The 25,796-nt window shown below is 31.3% G+C and overlaps 2 protein-coding genes and 1 long non-coding RNA gene across 4 annotated transcripts; 1 reads left to right on the forward strand and 2 right to left on the reverse strand.

Annotated features, from left to right (window-relative positions):
• Positions 1–2,892: 2,892 nt before the first annotated feature.
• On the forward strand, positions 2,893–3,305 carry LOC126683384 (auxin-responsive protein SAUR20-like). The gene has a single exon (XM_050379255.1). The coding sequence runs from the start codon at positions 2,958–2,960 to the stop codon at positions 3,243–3,245; it is 288 nt and encodes a 95-aa protein (XP_050235212.1). The 5' UTR covers positions 2,893–2,957; the 3' UTR covers positions 3,246–3,305.
• Positions 3,306–3,778: 473 nt separating this feature from the next.
• Positions 3,779–8,597, reverse strand: LOC126682872 (uncharacterized). The gene is made up of 9 exons (XM_056105894.1): positions 8,559–8,597; positions 7,387–7,502; positions 5,889–5,893; positions 5,576–5,799; positions 5,235–5,360; positions 5,035–5,142; positions 4,766–4,958; positions 4,566–4,684; positions 3,779–4,503 (listed from the first exon to the last, which is right to left on the reverse strand). Exons 1-9 carry the CDS (start codon positions 8,595–8,597, stop codon positions 4,177–4,179), a joined length of 1,257 nt encoding a protein of 418 aa, XP_055961869.1. The 3' UTR covers positions 3,779–4,176.
• A 9,411-nt stretch (positions 8,598–18,008) lies between these two features.
• LOC126680150 (uncharacterized) lies at positions 18,009–21,578 on the reverse strand. 2 transcript variants are annotated; one of them, XR_007641062.2, is made up of 3 exons: positions 20,617–20,932; positions 19,482–19,567; positions 18,009–18,232 (listed from the first exon to the last, which is right to left on the reverse strand). It is a non-coding gene; the product is annotated as an uncharacterized LOC126680150 (long non-coding RNA). The 2 variants fall into 2 exon arrangements; XR_007641061.2 differs by lacking the exon at positions 19,482–19,567 and having other exon boundaries at positions 20,617–21,578.
• Positions 21,579–25,796: the final 4,218 nt, after the last annotated feature.

Here is a 25,796-nt window from a genome sequence, read left to right on the forward strand (position 1 = left end):
TTCATGTACGAACTACAACTTTTTCTCAAATTCATGCACGATGCTGAGGTGGCACTCATTTATTGGTGTAAAATGACTTTCACCCCAGCAAATTACACCTATAGAGCCGTGATACATCAGCACCGTGCATGAATTTGAAAAAAATGGTAGTTCGTGCATGCAAATGAGAAAATTTAAACTGCGTGATTAAAATGAGAAAATATGTAAAGTTGGTGAATTTTTATGACATTAACCCTTATAAAAATTAAAAAGTTTGCATTAAATTACAATAAGTCGTACAGGTTTAACTTGTTTCACTATTAAGCCAATTTTATTTGAACGAATATAAGGCTATTCGCCTGTTTTTTCAATTTTTTTAGATCAAATAATAATGTTATTTTAATATTTATTTTTGATTTTTATAAGATCAAGTGATTTTTTTATTTATTTGTGACATTTTTTCAAAACAATTTTTTTAAGATTATAAAAATTATAAGTTTTTTTCTACCCAATGACTACCTTTTTTTTATGAACATGAAGTCTATAAAAAAAACCACGAAAATTTTGCGTCTAGTTATCGACGGGTAAGTTTCATAATTTTTTGGAACTTTTTTAATTTTTTAGCATTTGGAATATGTGGAAAGCGAGAAACATACGGATTTTTCAGAACGAGTCAGCGAATATCAATTCCTTGATTTTCTTGAGTATTCATAAAGTTGTGGAGTTCTACAAAGTTCAGTATTCACTCATAGAAAGAGATCGGTAGTTGGAGTTGATGACAAGGAATAACCATCGGAACAAACTCCATAGTGGAAAATCCCATGATTTGAGCTTATCAGTATGGGTTCTCATAGGCTTCCCTTGGTTGGCACGGTTTCAAGTACGCTGCGGTCATATTCGCTCGGTGTAGGTATCACCTTGATGCCTGTAGAGAATCTTGTTGGGTTTTGGTAACTGGCCAAGCGCCAGTGAAAGTTGTTAAAGCTAAATATTTAAAGCTTAAAGTTTGAACTCACACCCTTAGTCAAGCGAGACACTTAGGTTCAGGGGGAGTTAGCAAAGTTAGACAAGATTGGAATGGGCATAGGAACAAGTATTGATGTAAAAAGGTGAAACATCTTATTTGTTTCGTAAACACTGATTTGTGGTTGTGCTAATACATCGATCATTTACCTAGAAAAAACACAAGAAGTGGCTAAAAATCCCCAAAGCAGAAGAGTTTACGCCACCTGAAGTTACTAAAAATGATAGATACAAAGTCACCATAAAATACAATCCTAATATCTTAAGACATTAGTGCAAGTGTAGAGAAAAGGACTCTAACAAAAATATATATAAAAACCTTTAAGAAAACATTTGAAAACAAAATTTTTGTGATTTGCTTGTTTGTTCTTCAAGACTGTTATTATGGCAATTCCCATAATTCCCATAGTAAAATATCACCTAACCAAACCCATAACCTTTTATCACGACTTGACGTAAGCAAAAAATCTCCATTGAATGTAATGTCTACATTGTTGAATATCCGATGATAAGATAATTTTGTACCATATTTTTTAGGCAAAACTCATTCTTAGATTCCTACATTTTATCATTTTTGTCCAGGTTTTCCCTATTTAATAAATATATCTTTCTAGTCCTTTTATTTTGAATATTTCCCATTTTCATGCTCTTTTCAGTGACTAGAAGAAAAAATATAATCAGAAGGACGGAAAAAATACAAAAAACGGCATCAAATTGCGAAAATGACAAATAGAGGGACCGAAAAGATAAATGTCTTAAATAACAGCTTTCTGAATAAAGTGTTAAACTAAAAGGGTATCAGGATGAATTGAGTCTATTCTTATTTGAATATGACTTGAGAGGTTGAAATGTTAAAATATAAATTTAAACCTTTTTAGTACTATTTAAATAAATAAAAAATGTGTTTTTTTGATAGTTTCTCTTGATGCAGGATAAGCCTCTTTGGCTATCACCCGCCGTTTTAAAAAAAAATAAGAGGAGACAAAAAAAACCATGAATCTGAAGAACGAGCAGGTCACTACAAAAAAACAGGGCTTTAGCGACGGAAATATCTGTCGCTAAAGCCCTTATTTCCGTCGCTAATCACCTTTTGCGACGGATTTGCGAAAGATTATTTTTGGTTGCAAACTGATTTAGCGACCAAAATCATGTCTGTAATCCGTCACAAAACTTAAACACTCCGTCGCAAATATGTCTCCAAACGATATGATATGGAGACGATTTTACGACGGAATGCTTAGTGTTGCGACGGTGTGATCCGTCGCAAAATGCCTCAGCTAGGAGACAAATGCTGAGGCTTTTGCGACGGATAATGTCCGTCGCAGATTAGCGACGGACTTTATCCGTCGCAAAAGCCTCAGCATTTGTCTCCTAGCTGAGGCATTTTGCGACGGATCCGTCCGTCGCAACACTAAACATTCCGTCGCAAATGTACTCAATTTCGGCAGATTTCTGCCGTTTACCGCTATTTTTTTGCCGTTTTTTCCTGTCGTTTCAAACCTGTTAAATACAATAATAACAATTCATTTATAAATCGCATTCAATTGAAACTGATAAAAAAAATATGTATATATAAAAATATCAGAGTATACATATAAACGTCAAAAAAATGTATTATGTTTGTAATAAGATAAGCTAACATGACACTACAAAGCTGTAGTGTCGTCATTGTCTGGTGGGGTAGGTGGGGGCTGTGGCCGAAACTCTGCAGGAAGGTTAGGCATCATCCTGGCAATCTCCTCACGGATCAGCTGAGCCATAGTCGCCGCCTACTGCTCCTGAGCCAGTCGCAGACCCTCCTGAATGTCGGCCTGCACACGTTGCAGGCCTCCTCGTCCGCCTGCTGCGACGACCTAGATGAGCTTAAATTACAGAGCTAAACCTTTCACTTAAATTACAGAGCTAAACCTTTTAAGTGTTAACGTTATACACAAAGTTACATCCAAAGAATCATCATGGCTAGACATCTTGCATCTGTTTTTGCCAAGCAAATTCTTCGCAAATCTACAAATAAAGCTTCCTCAACATCTTCTAACGTGCCAAAAGGTTTCCTAGGAGTATACGTTGGAGAGACGGAGAAAAGGAGATTTGTAGTTCCAGTGTCCTATCTTAACGAGCCTGCATTTCAAGATTTGCTGAGCAAAGCAGAAGAGCAGTTTGGATTTGATCATCCCGTAGGCGGTTTGAAAATTTCTTGCAGAGAAGAGACTTTCATTAATATCACTTCTAGCTTGAGTAGATAGTAAAAACTGAGATACTGAATTAATGTAGTGACATAGAAAAACAATTTTGTTATGGCAGGACAGCCCCAATCAATGTAAATAATAAACATTGTACGTATAACATTTTTCTTCTTTTCAAATGAAGAGTTTTATTGCATTTTGTGAATTGAAGCCCTGCAATTTATTACGGAAACCGTTGAAAATGGTTCTTAAATAAAGAGAGTATGGCAGAAAAGAAAACTTTGTAGTAGAAAAAAAACAGAGTTACTTGCAGGCCTCTGCTCTGCAGGGTGTTCTGCCTTGCCAAACAAGTAACAGATAGAAGGAAATTTTTATGCCTAGAGAAAACATAAAAGATAGTTATTTCCAGATTCCGTAGCGAAACTTGATTGAACTAAACCTCAATCATTCTTAAAATTTCTGCTCTAACTAAGAATTGCATTAGGAACCGAAAAACAAAGAATTTAAAGAAACTACCCATTTTCGTCTCAAATAAAATGGCATAATGTTTAAAAACAAAAATAGCTTAATGTTTACAATAAAAAGTTGTCAAATCTTATATTAAAGCATTTTTCTGTTGCTGATTTAAATTGCACAAGAAAAGTACTATTGAGGAAAAGTATATCTGTGCAGAAGTTTGGCCTATCACATATATGGCCACAGATGTTAGGACCGGTTAATTTGATCTTCATCTACTTATGGATTCTACAGATTCATCTTCTCAATTTTTGCAAGCCGTCGTCAACGCAACCACCACAGCTCCAGCCTCGGCAGCTGCTGTTATTAGCTAATGCCGTCATAGGAAATTTCATCCTATTTCTAAATATGACTATTATTTGCAGAAACTGCCTTGATACATTTTTTAAGAGTTCGTGAGAGTTTCGGAAACGGAAAAGTAACTAAAAAAACGCACATAGTTGGGAATGAAGTGATGGAAAGGTATCTCTAATATCTAGGAGGTAGGAAATGAGGACAAGTCTACGAAGTCGCCAAGATCAGCAAATTCTGGTTCTGGTGCTGGTTCTTCAGCTTCACAGGGAAATAGAGTTCTGTCCGTTGTCAGGTTTATATTGTCATAATAAGTTTTCCACTTCAAGCCAAAACTCCGAAGTAATTCTTCTTCCTTCTCCGCTCGTTTCTTTTCAGGTGTTTCTGTTGAAGATGATGGCTCTTCACCTTCAGGACTTGTATTCTGAGGAGCAATAATCTCAGTCGGGTTCCATATTTTTTCCCGGAACTCAGTCAGCATTTGCACACAATCATCTAGTTTGTCTTGATCCTGATAGAACGCGGTTTCAGGATCCTGATAGATATGAATTTGAAAGAAGTTTATTAGTTTACCATTTTGATATCTGTCCCTGCGAACTTTTCCTTGTATTCTGAATGAGCCTGAGGAGAGCAGGTGACTAAAATAGCCGATGCTGCTAACACCGAACACTTGAACTGAGTAAGCTTTACATCTGTCATATGAATTAAGATCATTTCAGGAAATTTTAATCAACCGTAACAGAATATTAAAAGTCATTCACTGCTGATCTCACCAGCTTGTGATTGAACTATGAGCTGAATGATAATTGGTGTCAAACTCATCTCTGGTTCTGCTACTAAACTCAGTAAATACTGAACGAAGCAAAGCGCATTCACACGAAATGCTCGACAGTTGATTATTTTCAGAACCAATTTCTCAACTTTGTTCAAATCTTTCAGTTTGATTCGCAGATCTGGGCAGTGTTTCTGTTGATGCAACCATATGATATAAGTATGAAGTGTCACCGCGAACTATTAGACGAATAAAGTTTGGTATATCTACCGATAAAATAGCGTTTTTGAAACCTTGAGTCATCAACTTCCAAGCAATGCATAGGCAAGCAACAGCTAGAACACGACTACGATACGCTTCATTAGCTTCTCCTAAAGTCTTATTTATCAAGAAACAAATTCAAGAAACACATTAATATTAATTATATAGTACAGAAACTGGAAATTTAAATTTTTGTAGAATTTCAATACCGGCAATTCGTGTTTTGAAATGAATTCATCCAAGTAGTTCATTGCCATATATGGAATTAACGCATCGAATTGAGACTTGTTTGCAAAACGCCCTATCTTACTGCAGTATGCCTCAGACGCACAAAACTGATAACATAAAACATGAAATCTTGGTCATTTGAGTGACTAGAATCAAAGAATGTTAGTGATAATACAAATTCCTCCTAACCAAACAAAACTTTACAATCTTTAATCTTTAACGAGAAACGAGGCTAAAAGAATCTTTAAATCAACAAATTCATAGTATAACCTTGCAGACTTTTATTTTCTTGGAAACCAAACAGTAATAAAGAAGGACTTACTTCAGCTAAAAACAATGCAAAATTGGTTCTGAGAAGATGAATATTTGGGTCATTAAAGGCTTCAACAGAGAGACACTGACGTTCCTTGTGAAAGAATTCTTGTACTTCTGTGTCATCTTGGTTTTCTTGAACAAGAAAAGAAAACCAAGAATTGAAGAGAAAGTACTTAAGTGAAGTGAAATGTGTAAGTCGGCTCTTGTTAATTACAGTTATATAATCTCTCTCTATACAGTTTCAAGATTCGTCAGTTATCTTAACGGTTTTCTTTTATAAAGTTTGGTACACTTATAACTGCCTATATTTTGCAACTTACCAATTCTAAACTAGGTTATTCCAAAAGAGAAAAAAGTCATTTATGCCCCTAAGATTTGACTTCGGGATCAAGTAAGCCCTCAACGTTCGGAAAGGTTCAAATATACTCCTAACGTCTTAAAATGTGAACAATCAGGCTCCCGATTTTGACGCATTTTAAGGGTATGGTTGTCCAATTCAGAGATCTGGTTGTTCATTTTTAAGATGTTAGGGGCAATATTTGAACTTTTATGGACGTTGAGGGTTTATTTGATCTTAAGGCAAATCTTAAGGGCATAAATAATCCTTTTCATTCCAAAATAAATAATTTTTATTTTCCTAAAATAAAAATAGTGTATTTATCTCATACAGATAAATAAAATTCCTTGTACAAGTGAATAAAAAAAATGATGTTTAAATAGATCAAAATTGTCAATTATATCTTTCATTTGAATATTAATTTATGGTAAAAAGTATAAAAATATTCTCATAGTTTTTTTAAAAATACAGATCAGACCTTAAATATTTTTAGGTACAAAAAAACCCTCGTCATTTTTAAATTGAACAAAGACACTCTTTCGTCCATGATTTTGACAAACTGCATTAACTTGATGACGTGACAACAGAAAAAAGAACAAAGGGTCAACGCGTTCCCTAAACTTGTGATACGGAGTCATCTAATCCAATTTATACTTTTGAGCAACTAACCCCAAAACTCTTCATTTTGTGTCAAATAACCCCATAATTGTATTTTTAAAACGCGTAAAATACAAATCGGAGGTGGTGGATGCAAAAAACTAATTAGATATTTCTCTAATTGTTGCGATATAATTATCCTAAATCTATTTTTTGAAATAAAAATATAAATTATGAGGTTATTTAATTCAAAAATAAAGAGTTTCGGGGTTAGTTGTTCAAAAAATTATAAATTGCGTTAGATGACCCTGTGTCACAAGTTTAAGGGGCGCGTTGATCCTTTGTTCATAGAAAAATGTTTAAAAATAATCTTAATGTTTACAATATTTACCAATTTCAAAATTATAAATTATTTTAATACTTTTTCACCCCTAATTAATTAATATTTTCTTAACGCTTACTAATTACCTTTAATTAATTAAATTTTTTATTAAAATTAATTAAAACTTAATTTAACCAATCTAAACCCAATTAAATCTAATTAAATCTAATTAAATCAATCAAAATTTAATTAAATCTAATTAAACTAATCAAAACTCAATTAAACCTAATCAAACCAATTTAAATCCAATTATTATAAAACCAATCAAAATATAATTAGACCTAATTAAACCAATTAAAATTCAATTAAATTTAATCAATCAAAATTCAATTAATAAAACCTAATAAATCAACAAAACTCAATTAAATCAAATAAAATCAACCAAATTTACTCTAATTTAAACCTATTTCAAAAATCGCCGGTTTTTTTTTCCAATAATTGAATTTTTGTTTTAAAATCAAACAAAATTTAATCTAAGATTAACCCGGTTGAACTGGTTCACCGGAGAACTGGGATAAACCTAGTTCTCAGACTAAGAATTGGGTTCGTGCCAGTTCTCAGTGAAACTAGTTCAACTGCATTCATCATTTCTCCGATAAAAACTGGTTCGTCGGTTTTCTATTTAAAAAAATAAATTAAAAAACAAAAAAGCATTAATTGAGTCTCAATTTAAATTGTTATTCAATAAAGGATACCTAAAGGATTAATTTAAAAATAATGAAAACATTAAAATTATTTTTGAACTTTTTTCTTATTGCCACGTCAGCAAGTTAACGGTAGTCTGTTAAAGTCATGGACGAAAGGATTATTTTTTTCAATTTAAAATGAGGAGGGTTTTTGTAGACCCAAAACAGTTTGAGGGTTGATATGTATTTTTAGAGAAACTGCAAGGATTTTTTTATTTAATTTAAAATGACGAGGTTTTTTTTATACCGAAAATAGTTTGAGAGTTGATCTGTATCTTTGGAGAAACTACAAAAATTTGTTTACACCTTTTATCTTAACTTATTAGGTTGATACCCGTGCATTGTAAGATGAGACTAAAAACAACTTTTTAAAATATGAAATCATGTTTTGTTTCGTACCTATTGATTTTAATAATATATAAAAATTGTTAAAAATTTGTAACTTATAAACATAAATAAAAATTCTTCAAATTTCACAATAAATTTAATAAGTTTAAATTTTTATTAATTAGATTAAATTTTACAAACTTTTCATATTTCTCAACAAATATTAATTAAAAAAATCTTTTAAATCCCATTATTAATTTTTTTTAATTTATATAGAATTATTTTAAATATACGTAATGTTCAATAAGATATATTCTTAAATTATTAAATAAAATGTATTACCAATACCAGTTTTTTTTTAAATCAGTTCTATAAATGATAAGGGTCATATATGCCCTTGCATTTGGACAAAGGATCACTTATATCCTCATCGTTCGGAAAGGTGCAAACATGCCACTAATATTTTTAAATAGGCTCTTTTAAGTCCTCACAATGAACACTGTTAAAGAAATAGATGACTCTTTTAAAAAAACATTAATAGCCTAAAGGAGCCATTTAAAAAGGTTAATGGTTATTTTTGGATTTATCCAAAAAATAAAGATATAAGTGATCTTTAGCCCAAATGTTAGGGGAAATATGACTTATATTTCCTTTGTATAACAGCCTCCTCCTCAGCTTTAGTTTCAACACCTACTGCCATGGAAGCAGAGGCGGATCCACTGTTTGCATGGACCCCACCTTTTTCTCAAAAAAAAAATTCTATATGTATTATTTTTCAAATATCTGTTTTTGATAAAGTATTTACACCATTTTGTCTCATATTTTCCTCTTATGCTACGTTATCTAATAAGCTAACTTATTTACAAAATATATCTATTATATAAAGAAATTTTATCTCATTTTAGGTTAAATTTTTACATAATTATTTTTTATCTCTCTTCTCTCTCAAAGTTATCTCTTCTTTTTTTCTTTTTTTTCATTTGATTTTCAAATTATTTCCTCCGACTATTTTTTCCGTTCGTCTTTTCTGTTCATCTTTCCGGTCGCGCTTCCGTTCGTCTACTTTCGATGGATTTCTCGTCGTTTTCGGTTGTTTTTCCGTTCGTCTTTTCCGTCCACGCTAATCTGTTCGTCTCTTCCATTCGCGCTATGAATTTCTCGACTAGTTTTTAGATTTGTGTAATTTTTTAGATTTTTATAATGATTTAAATATTTTGTAAATAAATTATTGTAGATCTATAATTTTTTGTTTATAAAGTTGTTCTATTATTCATATAATTATTTATTTTGTCTTCTCTTATTCATAGATTTGTTTATTGCTACTGATTTTGTAAGGAAAAAATTGATTTATGGTGCATTTGTAGTAATTTTATAATATATTTACGTTTTAGTGTATTTTTGGTGTATATATAGTGTATTTCTACCGTTTTTTAGTATATTTATGGTGTATTTACAGTGTTTATGGTGTATTTGCAGTGTTTCATGGTGTAAACCACAAAAAACACTAAAATATTCCATAAATACACTAAAAATACACTATATATACACTACTTATACACTATATATACACTAATCTTACACTATATAAACACCATAAAAACACTATATATACATTACTGTTACACTATATAAAACAAAATTCAGGAAAAAAATCTATAAAAAATAAAATTAACACTATACATACGCTATATATACACTATATAAAAAAACTGTCACTCGGTTCGGTCGACCGAACCGAAAAAATAGAAAACCAAAATTGGAAACCGAAAAAAAAGATATTTTTGAAATTAAAAAAACAAAAACATATTTTTCGTAAATAAAAAAAGATAAAAAAAAAATCAAAACTTGGCAAGTAAAACTGTAAATAAGTTACTAAAACATGTATTTAAGAAAATTACCACAATTCTATATAGGTATTTAAGTGAAATAAGAGAATATAAAACAACAATCTAATTAAGGTAGAGTTATGGTACCTGTGTTTAAAAATTATAATTGTAATCTGACAATAAAAGAAAGAAAATAATAATGCAAAAATGTCTATCATTATTATGTTTAACATTGAAAGCTTACAAATTCTATTTAAAGAACTTACATATCAAATTTTAATTAATTTTATTCAACAATTTAATATATATTGCTTATATTTTATGTTTATAAATGTATTAAATTTTCATAAAACATAATGGTTATTCATTTTAAAAGTTTATATCTAATTAATTATTTAATTAATTATTAATAATTTTATTTATGTATATTTTTTATTCAATAAATTATGTCGAAATATTATACAAGACAAGATTCGCCAACAATTTAATATTCTTTTTAATAATTTGACTCAAATATGAAATTCTAAATAGATAAAAAAAATTGTTATATTGTTTAGCTAAAATTTATACTATATTCTATAATTTAAATTTTTATTATATATATGGATCCTATCTGTGAAAGCTCCTTTGTAATTTTTCTTTGAGCGGTTATGGTTCACCATTATGGATATCTTATCAAGTCAAACAGCCATTTCTAGTATGACCAGATTTATTGCAGTGAGTGCATTTGAGGGAGGACTTGTCGATCCCATTGGTTGTCTTCTTATATTGTGTCTGATGGCTGGGTACGTAACGATTTCTAGTCATCATAGCATTGGATTTTGATGTTTCAGGATCGCCTTTTAAGGTTGTATGACGTACAATTTCTTGTCAAACCAAAGAGTAACATTCTTCTAGATTGGGCATCAGGTCTTTGGGCAAAATGTCTCTCGAAATTTGGAACATCTCATCTAATCCAACGAGAAAAATATGTACGCGTAATCGTTCAATAGATCTCTGGTACGCTTTGACAGGATCATTCATCATCACTTTATCTGGATGATCCAATTCTTGAAAAATGTCAGTTAGCTCTCCATAATACACTGAGGTAATTCTACTGCTTTTTTTGCTGAGAAAACTTTTTGGTTCAAGGTGAAGACGTGTAATTCATCACTTCCATCATAAATGTCTTTGACTAAGCATTCCAAATCTCAAAGGCAGTGTGTTGGGAAATTATTGAATTTGAAAAAAAAAGTGCCTTGTCATATGAAATGAGAAAATAAAGAGTTTTGTGGTTTTTCCACATTGTTTAGGAGATATTGGGTTTATAAGTTTGATTTTTCTCATATGGGTTTGGACCCCAAGGGGTACCCAGTTTTGTGGGGTAGAAATTACATCCTTCCATATTAACCACACACGCGCGCGTTGTCTTTCCGGTCGACCGGCCTGGTCTAGGTTGGGTGGGCGGTTCGGTTCGGCTATCACTTTATTTTTTGGATACAAAAGTATTATTATTATTTTATTTAATTCTTTTGTAACTGTTTTGACTCTCTGATTTTACCTCCCCACATTTTTTATTGTTGTTGTTTTCCTTCATTAATCAATTTTTTTTTCTGTATTAATTATTTGCTCAACAGCTCTATTTTCTTGGCCTATAAATGCTGGCTTTATTTTCATTTGCAAAAGACATAGAATATGCAGAGCAATACAAAGAAAGTGTTTCAGTGCTGATTTCACAGTGCAGTGCAATCAGTAGATTTTTTTGCTGTTTTATCCTAGGGACGCCGCGGTTGATAGTCAAATTTGCACCACCGAGTTGTGCCGCGAAACGTCTAAAAGAGAGCGACCTAGTCCGCGACTCAGCCTCATTGTCTTCAGTTCATTTTGCAGCAATTGTACCAACAATATTTAGACGTCGCTCTCTTTTATAATTGCTGCCATGAATATTGATGAGGTTGCTGCCTACGGTTCATCTAATGTTGATGCCAACAAACCATTCCGGTTTGAAGGCTTCCATTTTAAAAGGTGGAAACATAAGACTAAATTCTTCCTAACCATCAAAAAGGTGGTTTCTGTTTTGATAATGGCAATGCCTGTCGTTGATGAAACTGTCGAGGAAGAAGAAAAAGACAAACAGAATGATGAACTACAACAGTGGATGACTAACAATTACTTGTGCAAGAATTTTATTCTCAATGCACTAAGTGATGATCTCTGTGATTACTACAATGATGGAAAGACTGCAAGGGAAACATGGGAGTCATTGCAAAAGAAATATGATACCGAGGAGGCGGGGACTAAAAAGTACGCAGTCAGCCGCTACCTCAAATATCAAATGAGTTATGAAAAATTTGTCGAGGCGCAATCTCATAATTGCAGAAAATTGCTCATGAGATCATCTCCGAAGGTATGATTCTTGATGAACGATTTCAAGTTGCTGTTTTAATTGACAAATTACCTCCTTCGTGGTGGGACTTCAAGAATTCTCTTAGGCACAAAATGAAAGAATTCTCGCTGGAAAGTTTGATCACTCGTCTTCAGAATGAGGAAGAGGCGAGAAAACAACATCAAAAAGATGAAGTGCTGGTTGTTTCTAACAACACAAAAAGGTTTAGTTTGATGAATCTGAAGCCAAATGGCAAAAACTTTAAGAATCAGAATCGCAATTCGAACTCGAAACAATATGTGAATCACAACAAAGCGAACCAGAATGATAATCCTTCAAGGAACCATATTGTGAAACAGGCACCACCTATTAAGAATGACCTGCCACTGTTTCTATGCTTTAATTGTGAAAAACCAATTCATATGGCACGCAAGTGTCGGAACAAGCCAAGTACTGCTCCACATGCAAACTTGACCGAAGAGCCTTTCACGGCTATGATAACATAAATGATGGTTGAGATCAACCTTGTTGGTGGATCAAGCGGTTGGTCGGTTGGCACGGGCGCTAATCGCCATGTTTGCCACGATCGTGATATGTTCAAAACATACACTGCTGTGGATGATAAGAAAGTGTTGTTGGGTGATACTCACACCACTACTGTTGCTGGAGTCGGAAGTGTTGAAGTGAAGTTCACTTCAGAGAAAACACTAATTTTGAAGGATGTGATGCACACTCATATGATGAGGAAGAACTTGGTGGCTGACTATCTTTTCAACAAGGCTGGGTTTTTTCAACTATTGAGGGAGATCTGTACACCATTACTAGAAATGGTATATTTGTGGGAAAGGATTATGCTTGTGAGGGTATGTTTAAGTTGAATGTTGAAATTATCAATAAAGATGTTGCTTCTGTTTACATGGTTTGTGATTTTAATACTTGGCATGCAAGACTCTGTCATGTAAATAAAATGATAATTAACAACGTGAATACCCTAGGATTAATTCTTAAAATGAACCAAACTGAGTTTCAAAAATGTGAATTATGTACTCAAGCTAAGATAACAAAAAACTCACATAAATCAGTAATTAGAGAATCTGAACCTTTAAACTTAATACATTCTGATATATGTGAACTTGACGGTACCTTGACCAGAAATGGTAAAAGATATTTTATCACTTTCATTGATGATTGTTCTGATTTTACACATGTGTATTTGATGAAAAATAAAAGTGATGCACTTGACATGTTCAAGCTATTTGTTACAGAAATTAAAAATCAATTCAATAAGAAAATCAAAGATTTTACAGTGATAGAGGTACTGAATATGAATCTAGCTTGTTTATAGAATTCTATAACTCACATGGTATTGTGCATGAAAGAACAGCACCTTATTCTTCTGAAATGAACGGTAAAGCCGAAAGAAAAAATAGAACATTACAGAAGCTGTAGTGTCTATTTTATTGAATTCTGGAACTACTTCTAATTGGTGGGGTGAAATTTTGTTGACTGTTCGTTATGTACTCAACAGAGTCCCTAAATCAAACTGTAAGATTTCACCTTATGAGATCCTAAAGAAAAGACAGCCAAATTTGTCTTATTTGAGAACTTGGGGCTGTTTAGCCTATGTTCGGATTCCTGATCTTAAACGAATAAAATTAGCAAGCAGAATCTATGAATGTGTTTTCATTGGGTATGCAGTCAATAGCAAAGCATATATATGTTATGACTTGACTACACGAGTTATTATTGAATCAGTAGATGCTGATTTTTATGAACAGAAATTTCCTTTTAAATTAGGAAATAGTGAGGGCGAATCATCTAGTAATGTTCATGTGGTCAGGAATAATGAGATTACTGATGATACAGAACCAGAGATCAGAAGAAGTAAAAGAGCTAGAATGTCAAAAGACTTTGGAACTGATTTCCATGTCTATTCTTTAAGGGAGGATCTTACGAACCTCCAGGAAGCGCTAACTTCATTAGATTCTGATTTGTGGCAAGAAGTCATAAATGATGAGATGGATTCACTAAAGTCCAATAATACATGGCATTTGATTGATCTGCCTCCCGGTTGCAAAACCATAGGTTATAAATGGAAATTAAAAAAGAAATTGAAACCTGATGGTACAGTAGACAAATACAAAGCTCGACTTGTAGCCAAGGGTTATAGAAAATGTGAAAACGTTGGTTTCTTTGATACCTATTCACCTGTTATTAGAATAACATCCATTAGAGTGCTGATTTTGATCGATGTGCTATATGATTTAGTTGTACACCAAATGGATGTTAAGACTGCATTTTTAAATGGTGAATTGGAGGAAGAAATTTACATGGATCAACCTGAAGGTTTTGTGATACATGGTCAGGAATAGAAGGTGTGCAAGTTAGACAAATCTTTGTATGGTCTAAAACAAGAACCTAAGCAATGGCATGAGAAATTTGATAATCTTGTCATCTCAAATGGTTTTAAAGTGAATGAAAGTGACAAATGTATTTACTACAAATCTGAAAAGGAACTTTGTACTTTCATATGTCTTTATGTAGATGACTTGTTGATTTTTGGATCAAATATTCATGTTGTGAATGCTGTGAAATCAATGTTAAGTGCCAACTTTGATATGAAAGATCTAGGTGAAGCGAATGTCATTCTTGGTATAAAGATAACTAGATCTGAAAAAGAAATTTATTCATATCAATCTCTCTATGTTGAGAAGATTCTTAAGAAATATAATTACTTTGACTGTAAACCTGCGTGTACACCATATGATCCAAGTGTAAAATTATTCAAAAACACTGGTGATACTGTACGACAATCTGATTATGCGAGCATCATTGGCAGCCTTCGATAAGCCACTGATTGTACTAGACCTGGCATTGCATATGTCGTTGGATTATTGTGAAGGTTTACTAGTAGACCAAGTATTGAGCATTGGCATGCTATTGAAAGGGTTATGAGATACCTTAAAAGAACCATGAATCTTGGTTTACATTATCAGAAGCATCCCGCTGTACTTTAAGGATACAGTGATGCAGATTGGAATACTTTGTCTGATGATTCCAAAGCTACGAGCGGCTATATTTTTAGTATAGCCGGAGGAGTCGTTTCTTGGAAATCAAAGAAACAGACGATTCTGGCCCAATCTACGATGGAGTCGGAAATGATAGCACTAGCTAAGATTCCCTTGTGGGGAAGACCGATACCAGCTGTGTTGATCCATTGCGATAGTACCGCGGCTATTGCAAAAATTGAGAACTGTTATTATAATGGTAAGAAATGACAGATACGTCGTAAGCACATCACTATTAGAGAATTCATCTCAATAGGAGCTGTTAGAGTGGATCATGTACGCACTGATGAAGACTTAGCAGATCCTTTGACGAAAGGATTAGCTAGAGAGAAAGTCCATAAAACTTCAAAAGGAATGGGATTAATGCCTATAGAATGAATCATTCATAATGGTAACCCGACCTAACTGACTGGAGATCCCAAGAAATAGGTTCAATGGGTAATAACAAGTTTATAAATGATATGAGCCAGAACATGAAAACTTAATGCATGATTCCTGAAGCGAGTATAGGATGAGTTAATAGAATCTCTTAATGAAGTCTATACTCCATATGGAGTGGAATACCTAGCTACATGAGTACTCTTGATAGCTTCACCTTTGTGAATGTGGAAGTGGGGTCGCTTCCTATGAAATTTGAGGCAAAATTGCTAGAGCGTTCACTAAACTGGGATAGACGTGTAGGGCCATAAATGCACGGGCTTTAGAAAAACACTTATGAAAAGAACGTGCGTGGTTTGATGTCCGAGATAGAGTTCAAAACTACGAGTCACTCTTGTTGAATCAGAATCTTGCTCACTACGCAAAGGTTCAAATTGAAAGATACCTTTGTTTATGCACAATCTTATTGAAACCGAAATTGCTCGAAAAACTATTTTGAAAAATCAAAGTGGGGATTGTTGGAAAATTATTGAATTTGAAAATAAAAGAAAAGGTGCCTTGTCATATGAAATGAGAAGATGGAGAGTTTTGTGGTTTTCACACATTGCTTAGAAAAACTCAATATATTGGATTTATAAGTTTGGTTTTTCTCATATGGGTTTGAGCCCCAAGGGGTACCCAGTTTTGTGAACGGGGTAGGAGTTACATCCTTCCGTATTAACCACACGCACGCGCCGTCCGGTCGGTCGGCCGGCCCTGCCTGGTTTGGGTTGGATGGGTGGTTCGGTTCGGCTAGCACTTTATTTTTTGGATACAAAAGTATTATTATTTTTTTATTTTATTCTTTTGTAACTGTCACGTTTTTTACTGTTGCTGTTTTCCTTTATTAATCAGAAAACGTTTTTCTGTATTAATTATTTACTCAACAGCTCTATTTTCTTAACCTATAAATACTGGCTTCATTTTCATTTGCAAAAGGCGCAGAATATATAGAGCAATACAAAAAAGTGTTTTAGAGCTGATTTCACAATGCAGTGCAATCAGTAGATTTTTTGGTTGTTTTATCCTAGGGACACCGTGGTTGATAGTCAGTTTTGCACCACCGAGCTGTGCCGCGAAATGTCTAAAAGAGAGCAACCTAATCCGCGACTCAACCTCATCGTCTTCAGTTCAATTTACCGCAATTGTACCAACACGGTAGGCATAGATAACGTCTCATGATTTATGGAGACATAAATATGAGCAACCAGTTTTTGATTTTCTGTATACTATTTTCCATAGCCTTCATCTGATTCAGCTGGTGGCTTCGTGTTGTCCTGAATAGAAGAGATTTTGTCTCCTTCAGCAATTTGCATTTCCGCCAATTAAGACCATATGTCATAGTTTGTTTCACTTGGAATAATTCCTACATTAAACTCCTTATAGAGAAGGTAATTGTTGTGCTGATTGGATGACTAACTACGGCTTTTCCCACCCTCTCGGTTTGACTATTTATGAAGATATGCAAGATGGTATTTGTTGTCTCATTATGGATGATATTATAGGTGTGTCTCTACCTAGAATGTGTAGAGATTTTTAGTTTTTGTTTATAAAATTATTCTATTATTCATATAATTATTTGTTGTCTCATTGTTGATCTATAATTTTTTTTTGTTTATAAAATTGTTGTATTATTCATATAATTATTTTGTCTTTTTCTTATTTATAGACTTGTTTATTTATTTACTGCTACTGATTTTGTAAAGAACAAATTTCTTTATGGTTTATTTGTTGTGATTTTATAATATATTTATGTTATAGTGTATTTTTGGTGTATTTGTAGTGTATTTTTCGTATATTTATAGTGTATTTTTAGTGCTTTTCAGTATATCTATGTTTTTTTGGTTATATTTTTGCCGTTTTTTTAGTATATTAATGGTGCATTTGGAGTGTTTATGGTGTATTTGTAGTGTTTTTATGGTATACGTTACAACAAGAATACACTATATATGCACTATAAAACACCATAATTACACTAAAAACGCAATGGATACACTATAATATATCATAGTTACACTAAAAATACGATAAAAAAATAAAAAAAATACCAGAAACAAATCTATAAAAAAGAGACTAAATCATTAAAAAGTGAAAAAATATATTTTTGAAATAAAAAAAAAGATATTTTTCGTAAAAAAAAAGTAAGAAAAAAAGACAAAAATCACTAGGGAAAGATGTAAATAAAATGAGAAATAGTGTATTATAGGAAATTGCTACTATTTTTATATAACCGAATACACTACTTTTAAAATATATAATTAATATTTTTTAATATATTTAATTAAATAGAGATATACATTGTGTTATAAAATTTTAGACTGAACCCTTTTGATAAAACTAGTTTCGCATTACTGTCACGACCCAAATTTATGAGTCGTGACCGGCGCTAGGGAATGGGAGTGGTGGCTCCGAAACCCGTAGCAAGCCTAAAATCCTGTGTAAATTTTTCGCAAATCAAATTATTTTCATATATCAAAATACATGTGACCCCATTTTACAAAAATATCAGAGTTAAAATGCGCTATATAAATACATAGACAAAGACATCTAGACTACTGCGGACCGCTAGAATGAAAACCTTCTTTAACTTCTTGTGCAAATGACTTCCGAGAATTTAAAACTTCGGAAGCTTGACTCTCCAAATCATATCATACTATTCCTGAAAAATGGGAGGAGCAACGGGGTCAGTATAAAACTGAGTGAGTTCACCAAATTACACGCAATATCACATAAAGGGTTAAAACCATTGAAAACCCATTTTATATATAGAAAATACTCCTTTGAAATCATATTTCATACCCTCTCTACTTTCCTTCATAACTTTTTGTTTATTTCATAAACTTATAGTTTATACGTATTTGGCATCTTTGATTTCTTATTATGGTGTTGATATTTTTCTTTCTCGTTTTGTTGCATTAATTTTCGACAGAATCTTAAATCTTAGTTTATATCATCATGATTCTAAGTCGAATTAAATCATTGGCAAGTCTCTTGTGACTTGATCCTTATGGCTGGGTCCCGAGATAGTTCAACCGAGTTACCCATAACCATATGGTACAGTCCCGAGATAATTCAACCGAGTTACTTGTACCATTTCTCAATCCCAAACGATCGATAGGAGTCCCGAGATAATTCAACCGAGTTACTCCTTAGACACGGGTCCCGAGATAGTTCAACCGAGTTACCTTCGTGTCTGCATTCGGACTCTGCACCCTGCAGGTCTTTTGAACTTAACTGTCGATTCATATAATTCCTATTGTCATTTAATAGGAGTGTTTGTTCCGTATTACTTCGCGATCTTGTTTCGTACAATTTCTCGATGTATATTTACTTTTTATTTCGTATGAGTCCCGAGGACTATTATCGAGAATGGATGAGATACGGGTCCCGGGATAGTTCTACCGAGTTCGACCTCGTATCTTAGTTCTTATTATTGGTTGTACCATAGTACAATTCTCATTTTACGTTTCCAGTTGATTTTGTATTTTTCGTTCTGTTGTATTGATCCTTTATGGACCATGACATGCACAAAAAACTCTACAACATACATTAATAACACACGCACATATGTGTATTTATTATGATTAATAGTACGTATATGAACGTACTAAGTTTCTTTATAAATATTTGCATAATAGTACATATATGAATGTACTATATTCTTTTTATTTATATTTGGTTCGGTTCACATTATATTATCTTACCCATCCCCTGTGTTTAGATATATATACTCTTTTCATTTACTTGTATTATTATCAAAATAGCACAATACGATAAAACATCATTTTCAAAACATACATATATATGCATTTTAAGAACATACATTTAAACATAAAAATATTCATATAGCTTTCGTATTAAAATACGTAGCTTTACGAATATTAGCGAGTAATTTAAAGTGTACTCACCACTTGCTATCCATTTACTCTAATCAAGCAAAGCGTTAATCTCGATTCAAGAACTTTGAACTCCGTCGATAGTCGCCTCGTCGAATCTACGCAATTACGATAATAGCGCAATAAATAACAATTCTCATCTCCAATTTTCTATTTAAAGGCTGTTTTGTAGCTCACTTTGGCTATCAAAACGCTTATCTAAAATAATCCGACCTCTAAACAAAAGTGACATTCTTATAGTTTAGAACGTCGCCTACAACTTTTGTTTAGGTCTCGGACCATGAAATGCACCCGAAGGTGTCGAAAACAAGCTTCGAAGTTAAAACCTCAAGCTGTCCAGAATAACAGTTCAGACTGCACACAAAAATGTTTTGCCTCAGATGACCATCTTAGAGGCAGAATTAGAGAAATATTAAAACTAGACAATTGTAGTTAACATCCCAAAGTTTCCGTACCAACAAACGGAACTTGATTTGGACCTATATAACTCGAGATACAGTCTCTGTAACATGGCTATTTTGCATAACGGTTTTCTGCAAACGTCCTACTTGTTTGCGGACACTTATCTCGTAATTTAATTATGGCCCATTTCAAACACTCTTATTTTTAGGAACCCTAATCATCGTTCATCATATTTCCATCAATTATTTCAACCTTAAATCAGCCACAATCGATTCATGAAACTCACAATCCAACTTCATCATTATTGAATCAACATTCACTCTTAAACCATAGAACCTAAGCCATTTGTTATCAATTGTTCATCATTAAAATTTCCAGCCTCAATATTCACAACATAACAGCCCTAGTTCATCTACAATTTAATCATTAAACACTTAAATCTCTACTATAATCCTTAAGGATCATTAAACACATCATTCATCACTTAATTTCCGAAAATCACCCTCAATTACTCATTCATTTCTCATCAAATTTTAATCATTCAAATTTAAAATTTTCGGCCATGACCTTTCTCTAATATCTCAGCCTTAATTAATCATCATTCAACCATTAAAACACTTAATTATAAGCTTATAATCAACCAAAATCATCAAACACCATGATCTCCTAATTGCCGAAAATAACAGCCCACAATTCATCAAAATTCGTCCACAATTAGCCATAAAAATCGTGAATTGATGCTTACCTTGAGTAAAGGCTTGAATCCCGAATCCATAGCCACCGAAATCATCAAATTTGGTCGAGAAACGAGCTCCGTAGCTCGATTTGAAGTTGAATGCTCCATTTTCCCCTTTCTCTCATCTTCTCCATCTTTTTCTTTCTTTCTTTCTATTTCTTTTTAATTTTGAGAGAATGAGCTGAACATGGGATATTAATTCCTTGACTTAGCCTATAAGTTGTTGGCTAAAGTTTACTTAAGCCTTTAAAGTTGCCACCTCCTCATTTCTTAATCCATAACTTTTCTTTCGTCCAATTTAGTCCGTCGAACACTAAATCTTTTAGGTCCAACTAACTCCATATTATTTATTTTAAAATAAATAATATTAATCTCATATCTTATAATTTTATTTTCCAATAATTTTATTTTTTGGCAATTTTGGCCAAAAACGCTCAAATTTCCATTTTGAGCTAACTTGCACTTTTTTCTCACTTTTTCCGTCCAACTTTTCATTTTAATGACTATCGATAATAACTTTATCGATATTATTTTCTTATATTGAGAAAATAGAGTAAAACACAACTTCTTCCGGAAGTTTGTGGTTAAAAGTCCACTTTAGTCCTTAAAGTGGCTAATTTGCACTTTAACCCTTATTCTTAACTAATCGTCAAACTATCTTCTAAGACGCTTTCATATACTTACGAAACTTGACGATCGTTTATTAATAATATTTCACGGACCTTAGCGTGAATATTATTAGTTCGGGCTTTCCAACGTATTTTATTTTTATTCTACTTCCTTTCTTTCTAATTCCGTTCAAATCCAATTCATCGCATATTTATTTTCCAGTTAAAATTATTATTTTATGATAATTCCAATAGACCCTCTTCGGTCTAAGTCCTTATTATCCAATCCTAATCTGATTTTCTCGTTCTTAATGTTTACGATTATGCCTCGTGGCACTACACGTAATACCTCAAAAATTTAGGTTATTACAATTACGTACTACGTACGTGGCTCGTAACGTAACTCGTTAAATATTTCAAATTAATTTATTAATTTTTAAAATTAATTGATCTTAATAATATTTACATATATTAATTATAATTAAATAATATATGCTATTTATAATCAATATTAAAGTAGGGTTTTTATAGGATTAAAAAATATGTTGTGATCGGATTAAAATTATTATATTAATTTAATTTATTATAAATAAATTGTATTTTATTCATAATTTACACTATATATAAAATTTATATGTTTCGAAAAACGAATGCAATCCAAAAAAATAGAGCTTTATCACCCTTAAGAGCTATACAATCTACAAAATGAACTATACAATCCTAAATCACCAACTAATGGACTTATTTTCAAAACAAAAGAAGACTTACAAAGGTTAATTACAGTTTGCTAGTGTTGTGTTTTGAAAGGCTTCCTATTGCGTTGGCTTTCTTCCTTAATGGATTAGAAAATATAGCTATCTTTTTACAGCTTGCTAGTGTTGTGTTTTGAAAGGCTTCCTATTGCGTTGGCTTTCTTTCTTAATGGATTAAAAAATATAGCTATCTTTTAGTATTTTTAGTAATATAGGCTATATTTATTTTGTATCCTAATTATATTATAACTCTAATACTAATTAAATATAGTCAATTAGTAAATTACTAAAACATCTAATTAACTAATAAATTAGAAAGGGCTATTAAGTAAAAGTGTCTGTCCCCCCCCATCCGTGTTTTTATATATAGTACTAGCGTTTCGCCACGTGCTACGCACGTGAGCGACATTTACATGACCCGTCATTTAAATTTAAATTTAATTTAAATATTAAATATTATTTTTTATTTTTAAATAAATTATTATAAATTATTTTTATTTAAATGAAAACTATATCACGTTCGTGATATTAATATGACATGTTATATATAATATTAATTTATTATTATCACATCACACGCACAATTATTATTTTAGTAATTTATTTTAATTTATGTAATATACTATTTTATTTACTAATAATTTTATTATTTAGAATATATATTTTTTGTATAATTAAATAAATTATTATTATTATTAATTTTCAGTTGAATTCTAGTTCAGTTCTAATTTAACCTCTATTTCCTTACCCTCTGTACTGATCGGTCCAATGATTTGACAATATTAATATTAACATCATTGACGTTGTGAAGTAGTGTATGAGTCATACAGGTGAAGATATGAATCAAAATTTTGTCTTGGTCTTTTTATAACTCTTACAAAGTATTTTTGTCTTGGTCTTTTATAATTCTTACAATGTTAAAAGTCCATTATGCCACGTATATATGACAACCATCTAACAAAAAAATTATAAAGATAATAACTTTTCTGATAGATATGACCAAAAATCTGTATTTTAAAAAGTTTAAGAAAAACTACTACTATAATAAATAAAGCAGCTGCTAATGACGCTGATGGCAATTATGGGTGTAAATTAATCGAACGAGTCTAAATTAGGCTAAATTAGAATTGCAACTAGAATGTTTATATAGTGTCGGGTTCGATTCCGAACTCGAATGAGTTTATGTTCTCAAACTTAAAGTCAAACTCGAGCAATATTCGATTTCGAGCTCAACCTCTCAAATTCAATAGAATTAAAAATAATTTTTTAATATAATTTTTTAATAAAAAGATATATTTAATCTTTTAACATAATATAAATATAAATTTATACGTATTATAATAAAAATATAACTTAATTTTTATGTACTAGAGGTCCAATTGTCTCGTTTTAACACCCGAGTCTCATGAGTCTTTGTAATTGATATTCCGAATTTGGGTCGATGCGAAATTCAAATAGCTGGAGATCGGATTGACTTGAATTTTTTAATCTCAAAAATAATATAATTGGAACTCGAATAATTCATGAGTAGTCCAATTCTTTTACACTCTTAATGGAACAAGTATTTAGGGCTTTGTACATAAACACCCTTTTTAGTGAATGAGTTAGCTTTTATACGCTTTCAATAAATTTTTGGCACAAATACGCTTTTCCATGAAATATACATTCACTCGTACGCTTTTTTCCTTCTACCCTTTGGCACATTAATTTCTTTCTCAATAATGTCAACATTTGAAAAATGGTCAGCTCTAATTAAATTGTTCTTCAAGTATGATTTTTCAAAAATATTATTTCTACTCCTAAAGTTGGACTAACTTTTTCATTAAAAGACAAAAAAATATGAGAACGTCATAATTGTGCTCATTTACCTAAGCACTGACATGATAACTCAAACTTTACATTACTTATTGACTATTAAATTTTAATTTTAATTTTAATTAATTGACTAATTAAATTTATAAATGTGATAAATTTATGACACATGTTCATTTATTTTAGGGTTAATTGCAAATTAATACACGAACTTTACCCTAATTTGCAATTACAACACGAACTTTAAAACTTGGCAAATTGGTACACCGATTTTCATTTTTTGGCGAATTGATTCACCGAACTGGAAAAACACTAACGTGGGCATTGTCATATACAGCCACGTGTTGTTGTATGATTGGTCGGTGTACTAATTTGCCAAAAAAAATGAAAGTTGGTGTATTAAATTGCCAAGTTTCAAAATTCGTGTTGTAATTGCAAATTAGGGTAAAGTTAGTGTATTAATTTGCAATTAACCCTTTATTTTATATGTAAACATTTTCCCTATACATTAAAGCACTTGTCATTTTAATTTTTTAACTTTTTTTATTTATATTTTATTATTATTTTATCAAGTCATTATATGTTACTAACATTTTTCATCTAATTTTACATTTGTTAATAATATAGTCCTTTTTATCTTTTATTATTTCTATATATTTATTTTAGTTAATTAAATATTCTTATCGAATAAAAATATAACAAATATTTTCAATATATATATATATATATATATATATATATATATATATATATATATATATATATATATGTGTGTGTGTGTGTGTGTGTGTTGTGTGCGCGCGCGCGTGTGTGCGTGTGCGTGTGCGTGTAATGAGAATATAAAAATAAAATTATATTCGATTTTTAAAGCAGGATAAATCTTTTAACACCTTTTTTTTATCTTTCAATTTGTTTCTATTAGGTTGCTCTTTATTAGATTTTCAGTTGCTTGCATCATGTTATATAAATTATTGCAGTCATATTCTTGCTAATGTTTTATATAAAAAGAGACTTAATCGTAAACATCATTTTAAAGTAGATCATTCAATATTTTTATATATTTTATTTTCAAATGAACTTATAATATTATTTGATAATAATAACCAATAAAATAAAATAAATAATATCTATACAATAAGCAAACAAAGAGCAACTTACAAACAACACAAAAGCAACCAAACAGAAACCAATGAGCAACCAACAAAAAACACAAAATTAATTATCGAGTAATGAAAATTGAATTAGAATAAAATTTAATGATAAATGATACATTATAAAAATTATTACAATTAAAAATGATACTATAATTGTTTTTAAATAATTAATTTTAGGCTAATGGTCTGAAAAAACCTCCACCTTTTAGCCTTTTTTTATTTGCACGTTGATGTTGTAAAATCGTCAATTACACGCAAATCCGCACCTTTATTTTCAATTGCACCCTCAAGCATTAAACTAACATCTTTTCATTTGAAAAAAATTTCAAATCAATATTTTATATTTTAACATATATTTTAAATTGCGCTTAATGTTATATTTAAAACAAAAAAAATTCTTTCTTCCAAAAATTGAAATCCAATATTTTGTTTGTTTTAATTATAACATTGGTGACTATTTAAATATATGTTAAAATATAAAGTATTAAAAAAATAGGTCAATTTGATGCTTGAGGATGTAACTGGAACCAAAATGTGTGAATTTTGATATTTGAGGGTGAAATTGAAACAAAAATTGTGGATTTGGAGGAAATTGATAATTTTACAACATCAAAGTACAAACAAAAAAGGGTTAAAAAGTAGAAATTTTTTCAGACCATTAACACTAAATTTTAATACCAAGTGTTTCACAATAAAAAAATAAATGTCAAAAATAAAATAACTATTGTTTATAAAAAATAATAATATACATTTTTATAAATAAAATTCATTTTAAAAAGTTAATTAAAAAAATTAAATAATTAAAAGAATAAAAAAATAATTAAACAAAAAAACGATTTAAAAACTATATTTGAATGTCTTAT

Source organism: Mercurialis annua, linkage group LG5, assembly GCF_937616625.2.
Source record: "Mercurialis annua linkage group LG5, ddMerAnnu1.2, whole genome shotgun sequence".
Taxonomy (NCBI): Eukaryota; Viridiplantae; Streptophyta; class Magnoliopsida; order Malpighiales; family Euphorbiaceae; genus Mercurialis; species Mercurialis annua.